Here is a 27,640-nt window from a genome sequence, read left to right as displayed (position 1 = left end):
AAAAAAATACAATTACTTGAACAGGTAAGTAGCTGGTCAACAAAAAAAAGTACTAGTGATTTCGTTGTCTACAGTGCAAATTCAAGGTAAGCAGCAAATTACTTATTTTGATCAGTTTGACTGAATTATAATTTGTGCCAATCTTGTTATTTCTTCATAGTGCCAAATCAATATACATCAGATCAACTACACTTTTGATCACTTATGACGAATCCAAGATTGTCAAGTAAAAAAACAAAAAATTAATAATATATGCACAAGAGACATAACTTACATGTTATATACCTTTATAAAAGGTATTATAAAGTTATAAAAAACTTTCACAATAAAACCTAAATTCAGAAATTAAAAAACTCAATATCAATGTATTTTTCTAGTAAAACATTAATTATTCATCCAGTATCAAATAAGTAGAAAAAAGAAAGAAAATCAAATATTTTTTCTTATTTTAAAAGCAGTAAGATGTAAATCTTAAGAATTTTAACACTGTTTCCTAGTAAAACTGGAAATAAATCATTAAGAGGAGTAACTCAAATTTATTCCATTTGCATAAATAAATGTTTTTACACTTAATTAAATTTAAAAAAATTTTTTTTAATGTTCCAAATAGAAATTTTATGACATTATGAATGTCATTATGTCGTTGGAATGTCATTATGATATTTGAATGAAATTTCTTTTGAATCTAATTGTTCTTCATATTTTTGCCTCTTCCTAGGTATAACTGAATAGTATCTTTGTTTATATAAGTCAGCCTGTGAATTGTATGCCATTTGTAAATCATTAAAATTATCTCTGTATACTTTTATGTCTAATGAAGTTTCCTTTAAAACACCTAAACCCAACATGTTTTCAAGTACCTGAATTAAAATCATAAAGAAATGTTATTAACTGTAACAAAATTGGTTTGTAAAACAAATAAATAAAAGAAAATGTATTATTTTACACACTACTTGATGTAAATAAAAGAATTTATTATTTTAGTCACAAAATTTATTTGGCACTTAAACATAATATAACAGCAGCTTCTGCAAACTTTTAGAGCCTCACATATTAGCTCATTGGTTTCAAAATGCCAGATTACAGCCTGGTCTTTGTGACCAGCCTGGTCTTGTGAGTAAACGATTAAAAATCTTCCCTTTTAAGTATTCAACTATTGACACTAGAAGCTTTTTCAACCACAATAAACTGATATCATTAAGGTCCCAGGTTCCATCTGTTCATTGTGGTTCAAAAAATAACTCTACAGTAGTCATCATCATTGGTTTTCAATAGTGCCAACTGAAGAGTTTATTTTTGTTTGTTTGGTGAACATATACGATGGAATTTTATACCTTTCAGTCAGTTGTCCTTTGCTGCCCACATTTCACATGTTATAAAAACCCAGCTTCAATTTATTGAGAGTACAAAAATTGTGAATTAAAATGCAGTTAAACATTTTTTATAAGTTTATCAGCCACGATTGAATTTCACAATTTCTTCCTTCCTCCTTATCTCCAAATATTTGTGCAACTTTCCAAATCTATAACAACACCATTTACTAATAATGTTATCAAAAACATGATACTATTGTCAATGGATCTGAATAGCATTTTGTCTCCCTGCTTGTTTAGATCAAATTATCACATGTCTTCATTGTTTTACAATTACTTAATTAGTGTGGACAGCAGATGAGTGTGACTACTTAATATACATCATGTTGCTGTGGCAACCATTTGGAAGTTAATTTTGAAATAGTCATATTCATTTTTTTTCAGCATTGATTACAACAATTTAAAGTAATCTCATTAATTATTTTTTTAATCATTTCTAATACATGTGAATGATTTTATTTTCAGCATATTAATTTTTAGAATAAGTTTTTCCATTAACTTTAAGCCTAAACAGAAAATTATATTTTTATCATCCTTATCTGGCTATTCTATTCTAGAATCATAAATCATTTTTGATTTATTTAATTTATTTTTTTTACTCTTTCTCTTGGTTCCAAAGGTAAAACATCAAAGACACTGAAACTAATATAAACAAATCAGTTGGAAATACCCAACAGCAGTACTTTTACTGGTACTGGTGTTAACATTTTACTATTTTGTTAATACGAAATATTGTTAATTTTTTACAGTAAAAAGGATAAAAATTGGAGATAATGAAAGAAGTATTAAAGCTAAATAATTTAAAAGAGATATATCCAATCTAAATTTCTCTTGTTAATTTTTGTCACAGCTTTAAAATAGAAAATACTAAAGAAGTATAAATTTAAAAAATGTAACAATTCAGTCCAAAAATATATTCATATTCACATTCAAAAATTGTTGTTTTTTTTAGATTTTTGGATAAAACAATATATGTATGTAATCCTATGTGAACATGAGAATATTTAATTTATTTTATTTATTCTTTTTTTACATTAGAAGCTACAAGAATACTCCCTTGGCAGTTGTACAATCTGTATTATAGGCATACCAAAACTGTTACTGTTTCTAAAATTTAACTTTTTAAAGAAGTACTGAATAGTTTCAGTACTTCTTCAGAAAATAATACAACTTTTTGAATGCTAAAATTATTTTACATTTATAAAATAAAAAACAGAAAATTTGCATCTTAAACTTACAGCTGCTGTTTTCACAGTAATTTTGTTTCCCCATAAAAAAAGAACCAGCAGATTATATTCTTTTCTTGCTGAAATTATTATATTAATAACACCATCATCATGTATATTATTGTGAGCAATATCAAGAAATCTCAATCGGGAAGTAACTGCTTCACTTAGACACCTTTTAAAAAGTTAATTATTTTAATTTAGTTTCTAGGAAAGTAGTGGTTTATCAAATGGCTACTACATTTATTGATTTTTTGCATTATCGTTAAGTAATTGAACCTTTAGAAAATATTAGAGATAACTGATAATTCTACTCTCTCAACCATACACCCAACAAAATGTGTAATAACACACTAGTCAATAAAAAAATTTTTCTGTGTATCTGGAATCGTACATGGTGATTTTTAACTAATTTTGGGGTGCTGAATTCAAAAATGTTATCAGAATTTGTGTAATAAGACATGTTTTTTTAGATGCATACGATTCATTTACCAATAAATGCATAATCACTATGATCATTATTTATGTGTTATTTGTTTAAAATTAGGTTAAATCCACTAAATTTTTATTTTTTCAAACACAAATTGAAATACATTAATATAATTTTAAAATAACATTTTCTACGAGTCTAAATCATTGGAAATGTTAAACAGTTTTTAAAATTTTAAACTATTGGGAATTGTATTACCTTTAATTTTTAAAATATGTTCACAAACTTTTTTGCTTGCATGATTGATCAATTTCTCTAACCAAAATCCGACAGTAGTCATCCATCATTCCAGGATCTCATCTTCCTTGGTACCAATGCTTCATGGTCAGAATTTCCTGATGGAAATGCTTTCCTTGCTCATCGCTGATGCAGCCCAAATTTTTGGGAAGAAAGCCTAGGTGTGAGTGTAGGAAATGGATTTTTAATGACATGCTACATGCTAAATGTTTGTAGTTTTTTACAGCTTTTTAACCAAAAAAACATAGGTTTCATCCTTTCTGTTGCCTAAAAAACCAAAACACTTTTGAAGGATTTTCATACAGCTAGTTCACATTTGCTAAGTTTATCGTCAAAAGTTGAGTCATTAAGCAGTTTCTTGATTTGCAGACTGAAATGTACCCTCCTTGAGCTTAACATCACTCAGTTTGAGAAAACTTAATGATTATATCCTTGTCCATCTCTGTCTAGTGCCTTTACAAAATTTTTCACAGTCTGACTTTTACGTGAAGTGGCGGCAGTATGATTTTGATTTTACTACTCACAATTAATGATTTTATTTTACATTTTTTGCACCAGCCACAAAGTTCTGTCACAATGGTCAGTTCTTTACTTGGTAATGACATTTTCTATCTTGACTACCCCAAAGACAAAGAAAACAACATTTTGTAAACTAAGAAGTAACAATAACTTTCAGATCACTGCAAACTTGCCAAATACGCTCTTCGTATGTTATCACTTCTAATATTTATGCCATAATTTCATACGGTTCTTTTATGTCGATTGCATGAGCTAATGGAATGGATGGCTGTTTGTTACCATTATATAATAAAATTGCTTTCATGCTAACTTTAGAAGAGTCAATAAAAAGATGCCATTTTTTAGGAATATGCTCTTCAGGAATATTCCAAGCTCTTTTATCAGGCCATCGACATCAGTACAAATGCACAATGAATTTTTCATACTAAAATAAGTTGAAAGAGTTTTATTTCATGTTCTAAATGTAGTAAGTTTTGTTTTTTCTGTTAAAAAATCTCACTGTTGCAGTCTAGACTCCAGAAGCTTAAGTTTGCGGCTTTGATAACTTTAAATCTCAAACTAAATCATTAAGTTCATGTTGTTAAATTAAATTAAATGATTTTTCATCAGTTACAGGAAGAAATTCTTCAACATCCTTTATCTGCTTCATTTTTGAATTGTTCTTCTAACAATGTTGGATTAGATGGTGGTACAGGTATAGGTAACTCCTGTCCCAGCTTTAGAGCTGCAAATACAACTGTATATTTTATGAACTTTCTATTTTTGAATAAAAATCTAAATATACTTGTCATATAAAAGCAGCAGTTTGTGAAATATCCTGAGGTTCACACCAACCCATCCATCGGTACAGCAAACGACATGGATTATCGTTTCCCCTTCAACCATTCAGTTAGAGTTACCAAGCACAATATGGAAGTAACATGAGGTGCCCAAATTTTATCTTGATTACTGAGTGCACAATCAAAATGAAATTTATAAGCTGTTTTTATCAATTTAGAGGTAGTCTTTCTTTGAGAGTTAGGCATAAATTTACCACAGTCTGGATGATATGAACATCCACAAACGTTTGCAGAAGCCATGAAAAATGAGAAATATCACTTTTGTACAATAAAGGATTGATGAAATTAAGATTATAGCAAAACATTAATAATTCTGAGAAACACAACGCGCGATATATATACGTAAAGCTAAACTGAATAAGATTTTAAACTTTATAATAGGCAAGAACAGATATCTGTTTGATGTCATCATACAAACATGTTTGTATGATGACAAACATGTACATATATATACAAACATGTTTGTATATTTTTTCTTTATTAAGCACTCATGCATATTGTTTAAAAGTAAAAATACAGAATCTACTCTTAATTGTAACCAGTAGTTGACCAAAATGAGTAAATCATAAATTTTTACAAATTTATGATTTACGTTACCCTTTACGTCGTTACACAATTTTAATAGAACATTTGAAAACAACACCCAAATTACAGTGAGAAAATTGTGTAACATGTTACATAAAAATTTTGTGTTGACTAGTGTAATTATTCATAATGATAACTGAGACTACTCAGTTCTAATAAAGGCTTCTGTATTGTGAGAGAAGGAAGGTATTGAGATAACTTTAATAATTTTTTTTAAATTGGATGTAACTTTTAAAAAGATTTTATAAATATAAAAGAAATCTACTGGAAAAGCTGATGATTTTTATTTTAAACTGAGTTCATTACTAAATGAAATACAGTACTGATATTATGTGAACTTTTATAGATAAGAATTTATCTCTTCATCATGAAGAGAAACTAATAAATTCTTATTATTGGCTGCAATATGTTCACATTTTCTCTTATGAAGAGAATTTTATTAGAAGATTATTGATTAAGATCACACATATTACTTAATAATTGATTGTGCCTTGAAAAAGTATAATGTGAGGTTATTATTCTTTTGTTATTTATCATGTTATATGTTTTGTGAAAGTTTATTTAAAAATCACATTTTTTGTTCTGTGTTTTGAATAAATAATAATGAACATAACTACAAGAAAGTGTTCGAAAATTGATTCTCTCTCTGAGATACCAGTATGATACAATGACAAATAGTGTGGTTTTGACCAGTAACATGAATGTTATTTTAAAACATTTTAAAGAAACTGGTTCCTTTTCACCTCAAAGAAAAGACAAATATGGCCATAAAAGAAAAACTATTCCAATACAGAATGCTTATTAGTGAAAATTAGTAAACTTTTGATCCAATATTATCTGCTATGGACATAAGTAGAGAATTAGCAGCCAATGGAGCAGATTTACACATGACAACTGTTAAAAAACAAACTTCTTGTAGCTGCACCAACCAGCTAAAAAGCAGTTTTTAACATCAGCAATGTTCAAAAAAAAGGTTTTGTGAGCTAAAGCACATCCTAGCTAGATCAAAGAATTCGTAAAGAGATACATTTGTTAGAAAAGCATTAAATGAAAATACATCATTAGCTTGCATCCAAAAATTTTCAAAAAAATTTCTGAGTTTTTGGGATTGTTTCACATTTGAAGGCCCTCGTTCATTACTTCTGCCAGATGGTGTGTGAAAAGTGATGGATATATCAAGATTCAAGGAAAGGGCTGTGACACAACTTCAAAACAAATTCCCACAAGGCAATGGAGTGCTACTCCTATGGTTGGGCCACTCCCCACACTTAAAGCAAATTGAAAATTGTTGAACAATATTCAAAAAAAAACTCAAAAATGAATACCAAAAAATCTGATCTCATTAAAGCAATAATATCGGTATGGTTTCATGATGAAGAAATCAGAAAAAATGTAAAGTACACTTGTTGAATCGATGCCAAATTGTGTGTGCAAAGTGATTAAGAATAAAGGAGGACATATTAATTACTAGATGTTCACAAATTGAACAGGTATGATTTTTTTTTTCTAAATAAAGCTAGTTTTTATTAAATAACATCTTTGTTCAGATTAATTTGCACATTACTACACAACAAACTATTTTTATAATGTTGATACAGACGATTTCACAGGTACTACACCTATGTATTGAATTTCTAATTTGCACTCTCACATAAACAAAGTTATACTATTCTTACTAATGCATATCTGAGGGCCACTTCTGTTTGGCAATGGTCATCAACATTATTAATAGTTCTACATCATTTTCTTGCCATTTAAAGGACATTTTTCTGTACATATGTATGTCATTGGATTTCCATTTATAATTAGCAATGTTGTATAATCTTGGAAGAAATGAAGCAGCCCCTTCATAACCAGTAGAACTGATGATAATGATGCTGGTCTTAAAATGGTGTAAGTGAATAAGGAGTAAGTAAATGTGTAGCTTATTAACTCATCAGTATTTCTTGTACTTAATCAGTACTTACAGAAACCACACATAACTACTGATTTCTTTCAGTACGTACCAGAAACTATATGAATAAAAGGTTCCAATTACTTAAGGTTGTAAGTAATTACTGTAGACTTTTTAAGTATAATAAGACCCATACTAAAAGCTTCAACTGAAGGAGAGACATGGCTGTTTTCATGAGAATACGGAAATCTAAAAAGTATATAGTATGTAAATTTATAAGTGATGATAGATACAAGGAACTGGTTTGTTTTGACAAGGGGTCGGTGGAATATTTAACTACTTTGTTTTTATAAGAATCTAATGAAACAAGAGGTGGTGCCATAAGTCCTCTACGTAAGATGAAACCTTTTCTGAGGTACTTATCTGATCCGGGATTCCAAAATGGTGTGGCTGAAGATTTTGGTATGCACAGAATTACAGTTAATAAAATATTTAATGAAGTTTTGGAGAAAATTACTTTTAAAGCTAAAGATTGGATTAATTTTCCTCAGACCGCAAATGAAGTTGCCAAGAAAAAAATAAGCATTGATGCTGAATAGCCTGACAGCACCCACGACAGCCGCATTTGGAGACAAAGTAATATTCGTAAAGAAATAGCGTTAAATGGTACCATTTGCCTTTTGGCATATAGTGGCTATGGTACAGTCCCTTGGCTGCTGACAACATTTAGTTCAACGGAGACTAGAGAACAAAGTATTGTTAACAAAATACACACTAAAGAAAGACTGATCATAGAGAAAGTTTTCGGTCAAATAAAAAGGCGATTCCCCATATTAGGCAATTTAATAATAATGAATTGGAAAATGTCCCTAAGATTGCTGTCGCTTGCATATGTCGTACAGTGTAGGGAAAACCCTTCATGATGAATATAATACAGATGAGAACGGCCACGAAGAACATGTGTATGAAGAGGATGATAAAATTCAAGTTCAAGGAGCGGATATAAAAATCACAGATGTTACAAACATAACAAATGTTATAAAAAATTCCTTTAATTAATTTCATTTTTAATTTGTTATTTTCATTTTTTTTTTTTTTTTGGTTAATTTTTCATTTGTAATTTATTTCGCTGAAACCTAAATAAAATATTTAAATAAACAAATAAAAAAAATAGATTAACTGACGTAGAAATGAAAACAACAATCTGGTTAAGTTGGTCAATGAACAACACTGGACTTCAGGGTATTTGCTAACACACATCACTAGTGATTTTACACAGAATTATACAAGTGCAATTCTGTGTAAATCACTAGTTTATTAATGTAATGGCTTAATATATTTAACTCAGAGTTAAATGTTAAGCTGTTTTAAATAAATTACGCTTCAAAAAAAATTAAGAGAAAATATAGTTAAATAATTTTGAATGGCCATAGAATAATTTCGCTGATGCTTTTCTTTTATAAATAGCCTCGAACACATCCTGAATTAATGTCCAACAGTAATCGGCTAGCATGTTACTATTCCATCTCCCTTAATAGCAGATTTCTATCACCGAAATGTTTTGGTGAAAATGTTTACTGTGTTTGTCACTTACGTCTACGAGGTTGTCCAGGAAAAATCCAGATGTGAGTGGAGGAAATGTATTTTCAAAGACATATTATGTACATCCCATAGCTCTGAATGAAGTAAGAAGTTGACTAACAATATCGTGGTAATTGTCGGATTTTTGACAACTTTCTTATTTGAGGACCAACAAATATTCCTTCTTTAACTTTTCCTTTGCTTACATTCAGAAATTTCTGCCTAATGTACAAAAATCCAGAACTATCCTTCTTCATTGCTTTTACAAAATTTTTCATTAGTTCTAGCTTGATATGGAGAGGGGGTAAAAATATTTTTTGGGTTCAACTAAGGGCCCAGAATAATATTTTTCCCATTTGGAGTTAAGTCTCATTTCTTTCACTCATTCTTTGGTGAGTGGAAGAAAAATGAGTTAGTAGGAGGGATGCTTATTGCTAGATCGGCTGTCTGATTCGCAATGAAAACACATGTACTTAGTACCTAATTTCATGCCTAACAAAATAGCTATAACTAACAAAATAGCTATAACTCTCAAATCACCACATAAGTTTCAGCTATGTTTTTTATAATTTATTTTTTCAAGAACGTCTTTCATCACATAATATGTCTCTTTCAAATTAATACCATAAGCAATTAGTATCAGAGGATATTTGTTACCGTTATGTAGTAGAACTACTTTTAAACTATACTTGGATGAATCTATGAAAAGGTGTCAGTCCGCAGGTTTATGAATTTGACCTAAGCGCAACATAAGCTCATCAATATTTGTGTAATAAACCAGATTATTTTCATCAGCACTGAGAAAGTTCTTTTTGTTGGCTTTGAAAGCCCAAAATTTTTGTATTTTTTGAAGTAAATTCCAACCATACCGTTTTCATCCTAACAGTTCAGCTTGATTTTTTGATAAATTTAAATCTCTAATTTAATTAACCTTGTGAATTAAGATAAGATATAGCTTATTGAAAGATAATTCAAAATCATTGTTGTCTTCTTCAGTATTCTGATTCTTCATCGCTGCTCTCAAAACACATTCACAGGTGGCACAGGAAGTGGAATAAGTTCACTGTGAGGTACAGACCTGATTGCAGATTGCAGTGAAGGATATTTTACAGCATTAGATTTTTTAGAAATTCCAGACACACTTTTAAAACAAAAGTAACAATCGGTTACTTCTCCTTTGGTTCACGCCAAATCATAGGTACACCAAATGGCAAAGCCTTTTGTGTACCTTTCAGCCATCCTCTAAAATATACAGAGCAATTAGTGCATACTATATGAGGAGCCCACGTCTTATCCTGATCACCAATTTCACACTGAAAGTACAAATGATATGCTTTTTTAATTAAAGCTGTAATGTTTTTTCTATTTGATTTTATGGTAAAGTCACCTCATTCATAACAAAAGGCACCCACATCATTTACACAATTTCGAGCCATTATGATGACACTGCACTGTTAACAAACTTAAGACAGCAATATGACTGAACAAAATTAATTCATTTCTAAATCCAGTGCTTAATACAAACAACACAACTGTAACATGTAGCTGAAAAACTACATGTTTTGACCTGCATTGACATGATTAATTTTGTCCATGAAGGCTCGTTCTTCAGTATTAGATATGATGTCATATTATGGACTGTGATATAATTTAATTCTTTGTCTAGTTTTATTTATTTATAGCTTACAAATTATGTTATCAAAGTTAAACAATAAAGAATGAGTTAACAAAATACAATACAGGAGCTTAAAATGCTAACTATATGTTGAAAAATGAAATAAATCCTTTAATTAAAATTTTAAAATTTTTCAGAAATGGTGGGTGATAGAAAGATTCTAAGTTCATATTTGTTTTCAGCATCAAAAAACAGATTAAAATCATGTATTGCTTGTTAGAAAACAAAAATTATGTTTATCGCTGTTATTAATGATGTAATTTTATTGTTCATTAAATTTATGTACCTTGCACCTGAATTTCTAATTCGATTATGGTTTAACATAAGTGCTTGCAAAGGAGGTTGTTTTTTTAAAAAATTACTTATATGCTCAATTCCCATATCTCCTATTTGATTACAGGCTAAATCTAACATTAATAACGTGTTGTTGCTGGTTAAAGCTTCTGTTAAAAGTTCCAATACGAAATCATTAATTTCTAACTTCTCTAAATGAAGCTCTGTTAATGTTCTGTTAACCTGTAAAAAAACTAATTTATAGTTATCTTTATTTAAACATTACTTGATTTCATAAATGAAAGGTTGCCACTCTTACAAATATTTATTAGACATATTTTACTTTTTTATTTTTTAAATATACTAAAAACACTAAAAGTTGATGATAAAGATAATAATAATAATAATAATAATAATTTGTATGATTCAGAAGCACTATCAGTAAAATTTCTATAAAGATTTTAAAAATGTATTAGTTTAAAATTTATTAAATTGAATTTGTCAGTCATCCACCATAATCTGACAGAGAATGAACTAACTTTATAATAAAATATTAACTCTGTTAGATATCAGACATAAATATTTACTGGTAAATATAAATAGAAAAAATATATATTTAATTATGTTCATCTTAAATGGATTTAAAAACATACATTCTGCATCTGACTGGTTTCAAAAGAAAAAAATAGATGTTTCAAAAAAACAAAAAATTAAAAAAATTTTTCTGAAAAAAGAATTAGCATAAAGAATTCATCTCTCTCTACAACTAAAATAGAAATAACTTTTCATCAAACTCAAACTTTTCATTTTGGTTACATATGATATGGTAAAACAAACTATTTCATAAAATAGCATTGTAGTATAACTCAAATTAATTCATTATCTTATACATTGCTTAAACAAATATTCATGATAAATCTGTAATTAAAATAATAGAAGTGATCCTATAAATAGGATCTGAACATAGATCTGAGTCTGAGAACAGTAACTTCATTAGTTTTTTAGAAAACTGGTGAAAAATGCACTTTTTTATGTTTGACTTTTAATAATTTTGTTAAATTGCCAATCAACAGATAAAACTCTTTAATAAAACATATAGGAAATCTAATTCTAAACAGAATAGTATAAATAAAGTAAACAGAAAGCAAATAACAGTTAAATAAAAGACAGGATTTGGAGAATTATTCCAAACGAAGAGATTCACAAAACGATCATCCCGATAACTAATAAATTTAGAAGAGAATTTCCTTTCTAGGACATATTTTCAGAATGGAAGAGACCAGACGGATAATCAAACTTTTCTGGAACAAGAAAAACAAACCGAACTAGTTATACAAAGTACAGAAAGACATGGAGGAATTAGATATAACCCATGAAAACCGGAAACTATGAGAAATTAAAAAATAAAGAAACAAGATTTCTATCAAAACCCAAGAAAACAATAAGCCGGGTGTACTCTGAACAAGAAAGGGCAAGAAGATCTGAAACCCTTAAAAATTACTGGCAAAAAAGAAAAGCTGAAAAACAACAAATCGGCAAGAAAAGAAAGAAATTGCCAAAAAATGAACTAAAGTGATCCATTATGGTCTTAAAAGTAAAGAAAAAAAATGCACTTTTATTAAGATAAATACAAAGCTAAATTTAACTTAACTTAAAGCTTTAATTTTTTAACTTAAAAAAATTAATAAAATTTACAATAAATTTTCAAAAATGTTTCCACCTAGTTCATTTTTTTTTTTAATTTAAATGTTTTGTTAATTATATGTATACAAATACCATCTAATGAAATGATCACTATGACTTATAATACCAAGAAGTAACAGAACAATAAAAAGAAGTTAACAGAGCAGTAAGATAGTATAAAGAAAATACATGTATTTTATAAGGTTTGTCTATAACAGTATTACGGAGTTATACAGAAGAGATCAAGTAAATACATAGTATGATAACATAGAATAAGTATGGTTATGTGGAACAGAAAAAGGTTATTTTAATTATATATTGTTTGTTAAAATCTATTAACTGTTGAAGAACATGTATTCATGATGAAAACTTAATTAGAGATAAAATCTTATGTTGTGTGTTGACAAAAGTTCAGAGAGCAATTTGAAAAGGAAGCACCAGTGAAAAATGTTATTCAGAAGTGTTTTGTAAAACAGGTTCAGTGTTAGGACCAGAAACGTGCCTAACACAGGTCAGTTTTGACTTTGCAGTCAAACAGGACATTAAAACAGCAGTTACAAGATTAACACATAAATCTTTGTTGAGACTAAGCCGAGAAAAGAATATTTCACTAGGTTAAGCCCACACTGCAGTAAGGAGATTGCTGAAACATTATCCATATCGAATGTAGATTTTTCATGAGCTAAGTAATTCTGATTATGCTAAAAAGGTTTACTACTGTTAATAATTTAAGAACTTCATTAGAAGCAACACTGGCATTTTAGATCAAATGTTTTTCACAGATGTGGTTTTATTTATCTTGGTGGGTGTTTTAATAGTCAGAACTACCTTGGATGCTGATAATCCACACTTTTCTTTAAATCTCCCCTACACCCACAAAAAACAGGCATTCAATGTGTGGTTTCAAGATGATTAATAATAGAACCCTTATTTTTAGAAAAACTGTGGGGATGCTGCCATCTACCAAGAAATTATTGGAAAAGGAGGAGTGTGACTGCTGGTTGCAACAGGGCAGCACCACTTGCCTACACTCTACTACAGAATTCTACAGGATTTTTTCAGTGGAAGAATCATTTCTAAAGGATTGTGGCCATCAAGATCCCCTGATCTGACTAGTCCAGACTACTTTCTATTAGGTTAAAAGAAATTATTTATAGAAGAAATCCACATACCCTACAGGAATTGAAGACAAACATTACCAATGCCATCCAGGAAATAAGATGGTACAGTTAACAAGTGTAACCAGGAACATGGTCAAACTTGTTGGCAAATGCATAAAAGTGGATAGACATCATTTTAAACATCTTCTATGAATTATTATGTAAGTGTTTGCCAATGAACTGTTATTCATAGACTAAACTAAGTGATGGAGCCTCTTTTAAGTTGATACTTTGTACTTCAAAAGTATTCTCCAGGTCAAGATAAGAAAAAATATTCATAAAAATATGTGCTCAGAAATACACTGTTTTTCATTTACAGGTATATAAAGAATTTTGTATTTTACAATGTATGATTAATAAATTTGCATTGATGTAAATAAATGAACAAAATTTACAGTTTTAAATGCAGTTTTACTCAGATTTTATTAGAGTGGTCCTACAATTGTGCCTCAATTCAATAGAAAACACCCAAAATTCACTGTTCTTTATGTGTGGTGCATAAACCAGTTTTAAGGACATATCCTATAGCTGTGATTATTAATGTTAATTATACATTTCACATTTACAGTTGAGTGTAGTATAAACTTATAAACAGTCAAACTCATATTTAAATATTATAAAAATATATTAACACGTTAGCAGTATTAAACACAACTAAATAAACTTACCATAAGCATCTGACATAAGACTTGAACTATATGTTCTACATCTAATGAATGATATGATGCTCCAATTACACGACTTATGTCAATATGTTTCAACATTTGATTTTCAGAGATTATAAAAGCTAAATGTACAACTGAACGTACCGTTTGATCAGTTTCACCTAAATCAAGATGAGTGAGTGTTTTGTTAACTCGTAATAATTCTGATATAAGTATTCCACCCTGAAATTCAATACATAATCTTGTTATAAAAAAATTACAATTTTATTATGTAAACATTCATATATTACTTTTTTTTTTTATTTAAGGGCTAACACCCTTTAGATTGCAAACTTACTAAAAATATTTATCAGCAGATGTACAAATCTTCTTATACATCATTAAATATGTACTCTTAGCCTCTCTAGATACTTAAATTAAATTTTTAAATAAATTTTTTAATTTAATTTATTAACTTTTTCAGCACAACTGAACAGAATTATAAAAAACAATCAAATTCAATTTATAAAACTGAAATAAATTAATTACAGAAAAATGCTTAAAAAATTAAATAGTATTTAAGAATCAATTTCCATCAGACTGTGAATCTGACTTACTATTACAAGTTAGTCATAACATGGTAAAACTATATTAATTTTGTAAAGTGCAGTTTTAGGTAATCATTAATCAGTAGCTGGCAGTGAGTAAAAATTAAAGAGGAATTGGTTGCAGTCCATAATTCTGGCCAGTAATTCCTCTCCAGGATAACATAGTATGTCACACTATGTCTAGTATTAGTAGCTAACATTTACATGGATAATGACAATTTGGTATTCAGATTTTTTTTTAAATTTTACAATAACAATTTAATTTATTGCATTTATAGAATAAAATATCCCTTGTAACTGCAACTACATTCTATTGGTTAACAGTAGTGTAAAAATATTTTTTTTCAGCAACTTCCATCATTACTTCGGCATAAGCCATTATAAAAAAGTAAGGTTTAAAAAATTAATACATAAAATAAAATTTAAACCAAATAAACAGTGCCAGAAAAAAATATCTTGTACTGATTTTAAAGAAGTGAGAACTTTTCAAATTAAAGTAAGTCAGGTTAGCAGTAAAGCAATAAAGCCAGCCTCTGTGGCGCAAGTGGTAGCATTTCAGCCTTTCCTCTGGAGGTCCCGAGTTTGAATCCCGGTCAGGCATGGCATTTCCATATGCTAAAAATCATTCACCTAATGGTGGTCCCGGAAGTTAAAAAAATAATTGTGGTTGGTAATTTTTTTCAGTTTAGTCCAGTAGATTTAGAGAAAACAGTATTAAAATGTGTTTAAAATATTTTGGGATGTTTCATCTTTTCTTTATGGACAAAGAATTGATCAAATGAAAAAATCTAATACACATAATTTTCCATTTTGATCTGATTGTATCTATAAACTTCAAATTATATGTATACTAAAGTTTGTCAGATAAACCAGCAAATGGGTTGTGACTCGGATGGTACTTGATTTTCTGAGATTGTAACTTACCTTGTTCAGCCAATTATAAATCAGGAAGAAAGTTTATTTATTAAGATTCTTTCCACAAAAAAATAAATTAGAATTATGTTTTTTTTATATATATATATATATACCTGTGGTCCAAATTTATTTCCATTTAAACGAAGAGAGATTAAATCAAGATCTTCACCTAAAGCAGCCAGTTTCTCTACTCCAGTGGGACCAATATTGTTCATCATAAGATCTAAATACTTCACTGACTGATTAGTCTGAAAAAGTTCACGTGTGTGCACGAGCACCCATGTGTATTCACATGGGTGCTCGTGCACACACATATATACTATATATATATATATTTTTTTTTTTAATGACTAAATATATTAATTATCCTTAGTCACAAAAAAGTAGTAGAACAATCAATTAAAATCTGCTCATAATTATAAGATGGGAGTTAAAATCAAAAATTACCTTAAATACAATTAATAATAAACTCTTAGAAATGGAGAATAGATTTTGTCTAAAACAATGGTTCCCAACCTGGGTATATATATATATCACCACGAAAAGAAGCTAGGACTTGGTATTGGAATACTAGTTAAGCTAGTACTATGGTATTCAAAAAAAAAATGTAGTGGCATATAAAAGGTAAATATGATAAAGGTAATGGTGGAGAGATTGTAAAGTAATATTATTTGGTAAACAAACTAAAATTTTATAATAATAAATACATTAATATTTTTTATCTCTTTATAACTCTGAATGAAAAACATATGCATTATTCATCCTCTTATTATCATACTTTTTTGTTCATATTTGCACTATTTTTTCCCAAATAAAATTTAAATTATATGACAATAGTTGTAACATTATGCGAATATGGAGAGTACAATTTAAGGAAATGCTTTGCAAAGGGTTATAAAAATAAAAAAGCGTAGCTTTTTTTTGTTATACCCATAAGAGTACAATTATATATTTTTTTGGACCATGTTGTCAGTCACTTATTTTTAAAATAAAAATCAAACCAAATAGTTAACTGATTCCTTTGGGATTAATGACTAATATGTCAGGTGCAGTTAACTCTAATACCTCGTGCAGTTTAGAGAAAAGTTTGTTGGAAAACTTTTAAATACCATTATTTTTTTTTTGAGATCAAATATAGTTGAACAATTTTATGCTACTCTTCATTCCTTTACGTTCTGCACTAATATTTTATCTTTGACATATTTATTACAACTCTCATCCTCTTTATTCTTTCTGTACACTCCAATCTTTGTCTTCCTCTACCTTGTACATATCCATTTACTGTACACCAGGACCGATTTAAAACTTGCCAACCAACCTACTTTGGAATCACAAGATTCAGCAAAACAATTTTCTCTCTCTAGTGATAAAAAATTATACCACTTCTCTTCACTCAAATATTTTCAATAATCTCATGCTAATTTTTTGCATTACATTTGATATAAGCAGATTTTTTCTTTAAAACTATCAGTGTAGGTTATTATTACAGTGTATATTCATTAATACATTTCTACTTATTTACAGCCTAAATTTTAGAATTGTTTATAATAGATGTTTTTAAAAGCATAAATTAATACAAACATAGTAAATGAAATAACTTTTTTGTCCTACCTGATTTAGAAACCCTTAAGTTCATTATTCATTCTTTATAGCTTCTTTATACTAGATGTGTTCAGATATTTCAATAAAAATCTATTTAAATCCAAGATTCTTCTTTTATAACATTCTTAAGTAATTATTTATGTACTGTTTAACCATTAGTGAATAGATTGCTTCTAGATTAATAGTGCCACATACCAAAACTTGACCTTTTGAGATACTGAGTCTTCAATATATTAAGAGCACTTACGTTACAACTTACAATTTTGATTTTTTTCATAAAGTTCTATATTTAGCATGTAGTTTATGTTAATAATTAAAAAAAGTATAAAGATTTTTTTTTAAAAGAAAATTAAGTTGTGGCATAAATCGTGTATATATTTTTTATATGAAATCAATGCAGCTGTTTGATTTTTGGCACTGTTGCACTAGATTTTGTGGGTGTAAGTCAATGTACTTATTGCTACATTAGCAGAAAATGAGGTATGGCTGACAGTGTGACTAGTGAATAATCGCAACTGCCACAATTTGAGTTTTATTGAGAAATTTAAGGAAACATTTCTTCCTTATTACTACAGTTAAGTAAAAATGTATAATTGTTGCATTGTCTTCATTAACTTTTTAAAAATACAAGGTCATATTTTTGTTTTGAAAACAAAAAAATGTAATTAAAAAAGCATAATACTGTACTGTAAATTAATTATGGTATACATAACTCAAAATGACTTTTTATTTATGAGAGTGTTATTCTAATTTATCACAAATAAGGGACTGAATACATTCTATCAATTATAATACTAAAACATTATCCCAATCATTTTAAAAATTTGTAAGCTTACAAAAAGCAAATGTACAAAAATAATATCCTTTGTTTAAAGCTAATTTTAATCTCACATTGTGTGTAATCATCATGTCTAATATTTATTCTCACTGCCATTAATCCCAGAAAAGAGACTTTAGTGTGGTTTGCCTAGACATAGTTTTATTTCATCATGCATTCTTGCTGGAATTAATAAGATTATCTGAATGATAAGTTATTAAGTAATATTGTTAATTATATTATATAATCACTAAGTTACAGCATTGTTGCTGATTATAGAGCATTGGTAATTCCTACATTAATTTTAGGTAAATGTCATAATATTTTTCCTTTTTTTGCAGTTTTAGAGCATTGACTGCTGTGGTCACTAGCCTCTTTCTAAATAAAAATAAAAATTAAATAAAATTATTTCTTTTCCTCCTTGATAAAATATCTAATTACAAAGTTTAATGACTTGTCTTGTCATGAAAGCTCATTCAGAAACAGACTTGTCAAAGAGTGTTAAAACCCTAAATAAACACAAGATAATAAGGGTTATATGTTAAAAATACTTAACTATTTCTAACAAAATGTTTCAAAATAAATACACAAAATGTTCATCAAGAACAGTTAGTTCGAAAAGCACATGTAAATTGGCTTCTTAAATTTTATCACCTAGATTTACCCTTTGGCCATCATAGAAAGGATGGAAAAAATAAAGAAGAATCTTTCTTTTTTTCCATCTTCCTGAAGTCCTTGATGTCGAACTCCAGGGTATCAGATTCTTCGAAGATGAATTCTTCTAATCCTCCACAGTAAATAGTGGAGAATCTCATGCTTCTGGTATCACATGATACCAACTCCATGGTGCAGTGAGCAGTGTATCAGAATCAAGACTCGATGTACTCCTCGCTAAAGTGTGTGGGTCGGCCGAAGAGCTTGCCCTCCTCTCATTAAAAGGCCTCTGTGCTTTTGGAGGCTCCATTGATGGTTTTTGAAAACTTTTCCTTCCAACATCTTGATTTCCAGCTTCTCAGTTCCCTGAATGGGGATTTTCTTGATATGAACTTTGACTAAAATTTTCTCTGAGCCTTCGCTTCATTTGGCTTCATGTTAGAACTGGTCGAAAGCCCAATCCTTTGTGCAAAAAAACATTTTTGTTTCAGTAACATCCACTACCTTCTGCAGTGGTTTTGACTCGTTTCTATAACTGGTTTAGTTTTCAATTTCTCGTTAATAATGTGTTCGACCATCTTGACTAATGCTAGTACCAGTTCAGATATCACATCTCTTGTTGTAAAGAGGGCTACTGTAGCTGCTGGGGCTGCAGCAACCAGAGCATAGGACGCAGTTCTCGGCAATCTATTAGTCACAATTTTCTTCACATCATAGTAGTCGACCTTCAGTACAGTTTTCACTTCCTGGATAGCTACTTCTTGTTTATAAAGTGGACAGTTACATGACTATGCTGAGAGGTTTCCATCTTAATTGATGCACATATGTGGGTCCCTGCATGAGTCACCAGGGTGCAATGGCTCACTACACACACTGATTTGTATCGTACAAAATCACAACAGAGTTGGGATGAATGGACAAACATCTAATCAACCAAAAAACCAGCATTTATCTTCTCCGAACACTTGGGTCAGCTGAATGTCAGGACATGCGACACGGAGGGTACAATTTCTCCATTGTGTCATGTATTCAATTTTCAACATGCAATGACTCCTTGTGAATGAAGCGCTTCAATGATTTCTTCTTCTGAGCAGTTTAGTAGGACCCTACACACAGCAACACCCTTGGAAGTATTTAAAGTATTACGTGGGACAACTTCAATGTCGATAAGTCCCATCTTTGCTTTTGAGTAACTGTGACAACTGTAGGTTGTTGATAGTCTCAACAAAAAATGCTGTCGCAGTCTTTCTTGTTTCCTTAACAGGTCCTCCAGCTGCTTCCATGTTTTTTTTCCTGGGCACACAATGAAGTGTTATCAGTGCCCAGACAATAATTATATTTTAAATAAAAAAATATTAAAATTAACATTGGTATAAACAGCTAAAACATATTACAGAAAATTCAAATAATTGAATATAAATGGATGGCCCTAAGAAATCGTAAAGCATAAAATAACAACATTTCATTATTCTTTAAAATAGTTTGCATCTTAGCCCCACTTGCACTACTCTGTTGAGAAAACAGACAATATCATTCAAAACAACACAATTAGCAAAAGGAGACTGGAACAAAACATCTTTTGCCGCACTATCAGCGAGTTCATTGCCTGAAATTCCATTATGGCTGGGGATCCAACAGAAGCTCACAGTTGTATTTTGTCATTTGAGAAATAATACACAATCTCACAGACAATAAGGTGACTGCAGTACATGTCACCAAAGTTGAGAGTTCCAGCGTTCAAGTCCTAGTACAGTCGGTTATTTTTACACAGATTTGAATACTAGATCGTGGATACCAGTGTTCTTTGGTGGTTGGGTTTCAATTAACCATACATCTCAGGAACAGTCGAACTGAGACTATACAAGACTACACTCATACATATCATCCTCATTCAGCCTCTGAAGTTTTATCTGAATGATAAGTACCGTAGGCTGAACGGGAAAAAGAAGGTACATGTCACCAATCACCTGTAAGGCACTCATGGAATGTAAGCAGACAAGTGTATGTCGAAATGTTGGGCTAATTTATATTTAAGGCCTTATTAATAGCACACATCTCCACAACAAAAATACTGATGATGCTAGGTAGGTCAAATGTACGTGTTCTGTTGCCAACCACAAAAGCACAACCAGCAGAATTAACATTTTTAGAGCCGTTCGTATAAACTAAAACATCAGGATTTACACTATTTATAAGATTATAGAATTTTTTTTGTAATTTAACAGGATTTGTGTTCTTATGATAGCAATGTAAATTAAAGCAGTAATTTACTACAGAAGGTGACCAAGGGAAGTAATATCATGTAGTATCAGTAAAAACTGGAAGTAATTGTACATTTAGAGCAATTGTACTGAGCATTGTAATTGTACACTAGCATTGTACTGAGCATCATTGCCTAGTGGAGCAGTAAAGATGGCCATTTCTCATATTGATTAAATGCTGGTTGGAGAATACCGCATTTAAGGTCACTCTGCTGATGACAACTGACGGAAACTGTGGACACAGACCATTGGGAGCTGGGTTGTAAGATAGTAACCTGGCGACTGGGGGTGCCGCTCCACTAGACAAGGGTAAAGCGGACCACATCTCTAAGATGTTGTTCCTGGCCCATTTGAAGCAAGACTTCGGCGACTTGGGTGATTTCCCACTCTGCTTGATGGAGGAGCTGGAGAGAGTCCTACGGTCACTGAATGTCAAAAAAGCCTCTGATCCCAATGATATATATTGCAAGCAAGGTCCTCAAGCTGGTGGAGGCTGAAGGCCATGTCTGCTCCCATAAGGCCATGAGGCCATGTCTGCTGAGGCCTTCAGTGCTAGTTGGAACACGCGTGTCTTGTGCTAATCCCAAAGGGCAAGAAGATTCGGAGTTGCCGTCCTCCTACTGTCCATTGTGTATGCTTGAGGTAGCTAAAATGGTATTAAAGAAGCTCTTAAGGAAGAGGCTGGTTACAGAGATGAATCAGCCAGCTGGCCTGTCACCCAACCAGTACAGTTTCCGGCAGAGTCAATTGATCCATAGATGCAGTCCAAGAAGTTGCTGAGGCAGTGCAGCAAGCAGAGGATCAAAATCATATTTTGCGCCATGTGGTCATTCTTGTTACGTTGGATGTGAAAAACCATTCAGATCTGTACGATGGAGCGATATGCTTTGGGCCATGAAGCATTCGTTTCACGTGCTTCAATACTTCCTCAAAATGGTGAATGCATAACTGAGGAACCGCATACGAGACCACAGCAGGCTGATGTAGGACTGCAATCACATCGGGGGTGGCACAGGAGTCGATTCTCAGTCCCAAGGCCGTCAAATCTATTGTCAATGTCACTTATTGATTGGGACTTTACTTTTACTTCTTACCCTTAAATTCTCAAGGTTCTACATTTTAGAACATTCCAATTGATTTCTTTTACACAATTTAGTCAGAATATCTTATTGTAAATAATACAAGTAAAACTGCTTTGTTGAACATTTTAGATAATGGAAAGTCATTTCAGCAAATGTATTTCATAGTCTAGTTATATTTAGTAGATCCTAATTTGTTACTCTCAATTCACTATCTGTTTACAACTTGAACAAACTTCTTTCAAATTTTTTAAACTGTAGGATTTGTTTATTATTATAAAAGATCAATCGGTTATAAAAATAACCAGGCATAATTATTTAAATATTTTAATTTATGTTATGAATGAGTGCATTTTTCCAGATCATAAAATCATAAGACCAGTACAACAGTAAATTCTGTGCATTAATCTAGGACACAGTAGCATTTTTTTTTACTGACAGATAAATGAACAAATGAAACAAAAGGAAAATCATTAGTTTTTCAGCCGCTCTAAATAAAATGAAAACAATATACTAAAAATAAATCAAAAATATTTTGAATAATACCATAAATAGAAAAAAATGTTTTACAATTTAAGAAAATAATAAGTTATATTTATTTAAACTCACAAGGTTGGTTTAATAGTAAAATCGTTATCACAAATCAGCTGTTTTTTGAAGTCAAAGGTTCTGAGGTTCAAATCCTAGTAAATATAGTTACTTTTATTTGGATTTGAATATTAACATATGGATACCATTGTTCTTTGGTGATTGAGGTTTCAATTAACCACATTTCTCAGGAATGGTCAGCTTAAATCTGTAGAAGGCTATACCTCCTTTACGTGTCATATATAACATCCTCATCTTATTAGGCCACGGAATTGCTTATTGTTCACAAATTGCAATGTATACATTTGTTAGAGAAAAAATACACGCACGCATGTGTGTGTGTGTGTGTTTTCTAAAAGATAATATTTTAAAGTTACATTATAAAAATAACTTTACATTTAATCTTTAAATTTTTAATTTTTCTTAAACTCCCTTAACTGTTTTAATTAATTAAATCTACATGAAATAAAATTGATTAATTTTTCACAAACTTAGAAATTACAATAAATTATTATATTATTCATGATAGTAACTTTTGGCTTACCTTTAAAAATTCAGCCAAGTAGGTTATTCCCGCATCAGTAACATTATTATAGCAAAGATCTACACAGATTACTTTGCTTCGATTTGTTAAAAAATCACAGATTATTTCTATATCAGAATCTTCTATGCGTCGGCTGTAGAAAATTTAACAAAAAATGTATTAATGGAAGCAATTCCAAATTAATATTTTAAAATAAGTAATTACCAAATTTTATAAATTTATTCTGAAGGGAAGCAGCTCTCAAACTCTGAGAATGTTAATCTACATCTACAAGGCTCCATTTTTTGTTTTATAAATCACACTGATCATTAAGTAATGCAGTTTCTTATTCTTCAGCAAATAATCCATCATATCTGTAACATTAAATTTTCAGAGTATGCCTTTGTGGTTCAACTTTTCTTTTTTTTTAATAAATAGCTGTTATTTTAATTTTGTAAAGTAGAATAGTTTAATATGAAAGTCAGGGAGTATTGTTCTTGAAGAAAGGTTTAAGTTAACTCTTGAAGTGTGTTTACAAAATCAAAGTAAAAAATTATTTTTATTTGACTGACACTGCAACACAAAATTAGCACAAATTGAGAGGATTGCAAATTATAAAGCAAATGTTGTTAAAGATCAAAAGAACATGTTTTCACAGATTTTTATTATATATTTTAAGATGTTCCAAGGTCAGTAACAATACCATTCCTCCTCCATTAGGAAGTCAAGTACAACTTTCATTTTCCGTTAATCTTGACAGCTATTTTGAAAGCAGCTTAGCTATTGGCAGGGTCTTCCAGACTGGACAGGTTGAAGGTTAAGAGTCTGATTAAGTATTCAATGCCAGCATCCTACTCTAAAGAGTGGATTCAGAGCAGCATTTGCTCTTTATATTAATAGTAGCGGTAAAAAGCTACTCTGCTTGTAATGCTAGCAAAAGCTGAAGAATAGGTAAAATGATATCTTATTGGAGTCACACCCAATATAAGGCAAACTCTCCACTGGACCAATAGTCCGGTCATTAACATGACATTTAGGTTGAGACATGAGATGACCATTACATAGCACACTCCACTCCACCTCAGATTTGAAAAGTAAAACTTCCCTGCCACCCTGATATAGAAAAGGGTCAACTTTTCATCAACCATGTGTGTTCAAACTTCAATCAGCTTGTATAGTGAACTCAAACTACCCCAGACTATCCCCAAACATTGAGGGCAACAACTCTTCCTGAGACCACAATACTGATTGATCATGGAGACAGCAGCATAATTCATATATTTAGGCTTCTGTATTGGTTATTTCCAACTTCTTGTTTTTGCTACTCCCTAACTCTTTATTACAAGAAATTTAGTAAAAAAATCAATTTCATGACGACACCAACTACTTGGAAGATTTTCCTAGTCTTGTCTATATTTTTTTTGACAGTAAACTATAAAATGGATTATAAAAATTGTCAGAAAAGTGTGATATAAAACATAAAATCCTTGCTCCACACAGATATTACTTACATAACTTCTCATCCTTTCTGCAGTTACAAAGGGTTTTTTCCCCTTCGTACACCCCTGCGCGGTACCAACAGCAAAGTATTGCACTACACAGGGGTCCTTTAATTCAAACAGCCCTCCCCACCTACCAGCATAACGTCCGGTATGGCAGGTCAGACCGCCAGTTGGATTTTCTGTTATTTGATTTACCTACTGCAGTAAGAACAGCCATTGCAGACTGCCCCACCGGTCTAGATCTAAATATAACCCTCAAAAAATCACTACTCAGCAGGAAGACGCAAGGGATCCAATGTTCCCACACTTTTTCGCCACTGCCCACCCAAGCAAGACCGGACGGACAGTGACTCCATGAGAGGCTAATCTTCACCCCTGACATTCACACACGTCATGCAGCCACAGCTACTCACGATCCAGCTCCCAAGCATCATGGGTTTTTGTCATCAGTATTCTTGAAAAAGTTTCTCAACATCATCCCAGGCCCACTTACTAGACAACATGTAGTCCATGGCCCTCTCCAGAGTAAGCCAGACTAAAATAAGCTCCTGTTTCACACTATACTGTCTATAATATTTATAGATTGTATGTTCGGGTGTATCCGATAACTTGCAATACTTGCAGGCATAGGTAGCACGCATCGACACAGGTATCCTTCAAACGTCCCATGCCCTGTTAGTAACTGGGAGAGGGAGAACCGCACCTTCCCGAAGCTATGCTTTCCCATGAGTCAATATTATATATAATACGCCGAGTCCATTCCCGCCCGAGTAGGCGAGGCATTACAAGTATCTTTCCAGTCTCTCAACAATATGTACCTGGCTTCAGGTTTTAGGTATTCCATTGTATACCTGAAAGAGTATTAGGGCTCTCAACAAAACTGAAGGGACACCCGTAACGACTTCAACCGCATTACGAGAGACCGTGTGGTATGCCGCAAAAATACTAATAGCAGCTCGCCGTTGGATCGACGACAGCTTATTATTAACATTCTTTTTGTAATCAAATCAAACCTTAATCCAGGCAATACAGCGTAAAAAATAATGGACAAAGTCACTTGCAAAATAAGACGCCTCTTAGACGCCTTCGGTCCTCGGTGATTTTCCATAAGTTGACCCAGCTTAGCCACAGAAGTCTTAGCACGTTCAGTAATCTTTGCCATATCAGTATTGAAGCGTCGGTTCTTATCAATCCATACGCCGACGTATTTAACACACCCCGACGTGCGAACGGTTATCTCTCCAATTGTAACTCATATTTCACGGATCCTCCTCCTTTCCACTAGGGCAACCACCGTGGTCTTGTGAGGAGCCAACCTCAAACCCCTTAAATGTAGCCATTCACTCACCTGACGGACCACAGAATTTGTCTCGACTTCAGCCTCAGGGTAGCCGACGACCAGGAGAGCCAGATCGTCGGCATAGACGACAAGCTCAACATCCCCATCAAAACTGAGGCGTAACAACCCGTCAAAGGCAAGTTTTCACAAGAGCGGGCCCAAGTCCAACCCCTGCGAAACGCCATAAAATGTCAAAGGAGAATACTCAGTCTTCAGCCTGCGTTGACAACACCTTCCTCTCATGTAAACAGCAATTAATCAGGCTCAACAAATATCTACTTATACCATGAGCACGCAGCGAGTCGATAATCACCGGCCATGGAACACTACCAAAGGCATTACTTACATCTAGGAGGACCAGTAACGGAATTCTCCATCGACACCAAATGCCCCCAGCTCGATCTTTCGCTCATTCAAGGGCATGCTGGATAGCATCCACGGTCGACCGCCCCTTCACAAAACCATACTGATTATAGGCCACCTGAATGAAGGACCACCTTCCAGAGTCTATCTACAATTAGTCGTTCTAATAGCTTACCAACAGTATTCAATAACGATATAAGAGAATAGGCAGTCCGACCATCTTCTGTTACGGCTTTCTTCGTCACCAGCACCAACGACTCCTTCCACCGTAAAGAACGTAGTTACAATTAGAACATTACAATCTTGTAATAATATAACATTACAATCTTGTCGTTAAATGCATCAAGGATAACCCAAGAGTGCCTTGACACGAGCATCTTAATGATACCCAGGAACCATATCCGGGCCCTGGCTTTTATCAGGATGAAGCCGTAAGGCTGCTCCGCGTAAATCTTCAACAGTGAATCGATTCGTATGAGCCAATTGTATTTGATTCCAAGCCGACTAGCCACTGGAAAGAGTTCCAAAATAGCACGAGTCGCATCATCTCTGCTTAGGAAAGCAACAAGTTTTCCAAACCTGTTCATAACATTTTTATATGCCTCCCCCACGGTTTGACGTCTAAATCTGCAAGCAAATCCCCCAGATCGGTCAATAATTCATGAATGCGCAGTCACTTTTCTCTTATTGGGCTCAGCAACATCGAGGAAATCCACGCTATACTCAATCGCAACACGCCAGGTAGGGTCACGGACAATAGAACTCCTGTTAGCATTTACATGATTCTCGTTGCGTGGTTTGTTTACAGTCCTTTGACCCAGCCCAATGTCCAACAATACCACAGGAAGCACACCTCACAGGCTCCTTACAATTTGCCCTTAGGTGGCCTTGTCCACCACACCGGAAACAACACGTCGACTGATCCGGGCTCCTGCAATACGCAGCCACGTGGCCGGTCTTCCAGCACCGATAACAGCGATTGTCGGGCTCCCGCATACTTACACGGCAATGAACCCAAACAATACGAAGTCGCTGCTCAGTTAACCGTTTAGCCACCCGACAGCTAGAAATAACAGTCGTTATCCTTGCGTCACGGAAAAGCTGACCTAACAGAGGGCAACTTCAGTCTTCAGTCGCGCCAGCAACCTGTAGCAAAGCGTCAGTATTCTCCTTCTCAGTAGTATCTCCAGATATGTCCTTAACATGAACT

The 27,640-nt window shown here is 32.0% G+C and overlaps 1 protein-coding gene across 1 annotated transcript; it reads right to left on the bottom strand.

Annotated features, from left to right (window-relative positions):
* Window positions 1-635: 635 nt before the first annotated feature.
* Window positions 636-25,890, bottom strand: LOC142319908 (uncharacterized). Its single transcript, XM_075357582.1, has 6 exons — window positions 25,742-25,890; window positions 23,248-23,380; window positions 14,204-14,422; window positions 10,706-10,935; window positions 2,612-2,774; window positions 636-860 (listed from the first exon to the last, which is right to left on the bottom strand). Exons 1-6 carry the CDS (start codon window positions 25,888-25,890, stop codon window positions 636-638), a joined length of 1,119 nt encoding a protein of 372 aa, XP_075213697.1.
* Between the last annotated feature and the right edge of the window lie 1,750 nt (window positions 25,891-27,640).

Source organism: Lycorma delicatula, chromosome 2, assembly GCF_047948215.1.
Source record: "Lycorma delicatula isolate Av1 chromosome 2, ASM4794821v1, whole genome shotgun sequence".
NCBI classification, from domain to species: Eukaryota; Metazoa; Arthropoda; class Insecta; order Hemiptera; family Fulgoridae; genus Lycorma; species Lycorma delicatula.
This window is presented reverse-complemented; position numbering and strand designations above follow the sequence as displayed.

What these genes read in the sequence shown, in the direction of transcription:
- LOC142319908 (XM_075357582.1), bottom strand. Translation starts at nt 25,890, where the DNA reads ATGGCAAAGATTACTGAACGTGCTAAGACTTCTGTGGCTAAGCTGGGT. An exon ending in ATTAGAAATTCAGGTGCAAG is followed by an intron (nt 2,775 to 10,705) that starts GTACATAAATTT and finishes ACTTTTTAAAAG; the next exon opens with GTGTCTAAGTGAAGCAGTTA. An exon ending in TTACTGTGAAAACAGCAGCT is followed by an intron (nt 861 to 2,611) that starts GTAAGTTTAAGA and finishes ATTTTAATTCAG; the next exon opens with GTACTTGAAAACATGTTGGG.